Below are 606 nucleotides of genomic sequence, written 5' to 3'. Positions count from 1 at the left end.
GTAACCAGCTGATTACGTAGTCGCTGATCTCTAAACTGCATGGATAGACATTCCACGCTCGCAACCAATTAATGATGCGCCAATGTCAACATTTGATTTATATATCGCCTAAACCGTAAAGCGGGGTTATTGTTGGGGTAGCTAACCAGAAACCTAAACAAAAGCCTGCTGCTTTCTCCATCAGCAGTGGTAGGTTCATCACTTCAATAAGAATCTTATGTCTGATTTATTATGCGGAACGTTTGCTTCAGTAGTAAATGCGCTATGCTTCATGTAGCTAGCTATGTTTGCTAGTTTATTATTCATAACGTTGTTAGCCTTGTATTGTTAACCAACGTTAGCTAGCTAGCCATGCTAATGTAATGACAAAGATTTGTATAACGTGTTCTATCTGTGCTAATGCTGCACAGCTAGCTAAATGTATTTTGAAGAAATATTGCTGGTCATTTGGGACTGTATTTTTCCGCAATCCACGACCATGAACGTGGTGATCATGATTTGCCGTTGTGTATACCTCTTCCTCAGTTGGAATGGCAGCCTCCTCCTCCTCCTCCTCTGCCGGAGGGGTTAGTGGGAGCTCCGTGACTGGCTCTGGATTCAGCGCGT

The 606-nt window shown here is 43.1% G+C and overlaps 1 protein-coding gene across 2 annotated transcripts in view; it reads left to right on the top strand.

Moving 5' to 3' along the window:
• Positions 1-38: 38 nt before the first annotated feature.
• LOC106594499 (anaphase-promoting complex subunit 16) overlaps positions 39-606 on the top strand; it is a 3510-nt gene continuing 2942 nt past the window's right edge. For both annotated transcript variants that reach the window (XM_045687462.2, XM_045687459.2), the window contains exons 1-2: positions 39-189; positions 526-606. The exon at positions 526-606 is cut by the window's right edge and continues 66 nt beyond it. In XM_045687462.2, coding sequence (XP_045543418.1) covers positions 531-606 — 76 coding nt within the window. In that variant the 5' untranslated portion in view covers positions 39-189; positions 526-530. The remainder of the gene's footprint in view (positions 190-525) is intronic.

The sequence above is a fragment of the Salmo salar genome, chromosome 01, assembly GCF_965601325.2.
Source record: "Salmo salar chromosome 01, fSalSal1, whole genome shotgun sequence".
Lineage (NCBI taxonomy): Eukaryota > Metazoa > Chordata > Actinopteri > Salmoniformes > Salmonidae > Salmo > Salmo salar.
The sequence above is the reverse complement of the archived record's forward strand: the minus strand, read 5'-3'. Positions and strand labels throughout refer to the sequence as shown.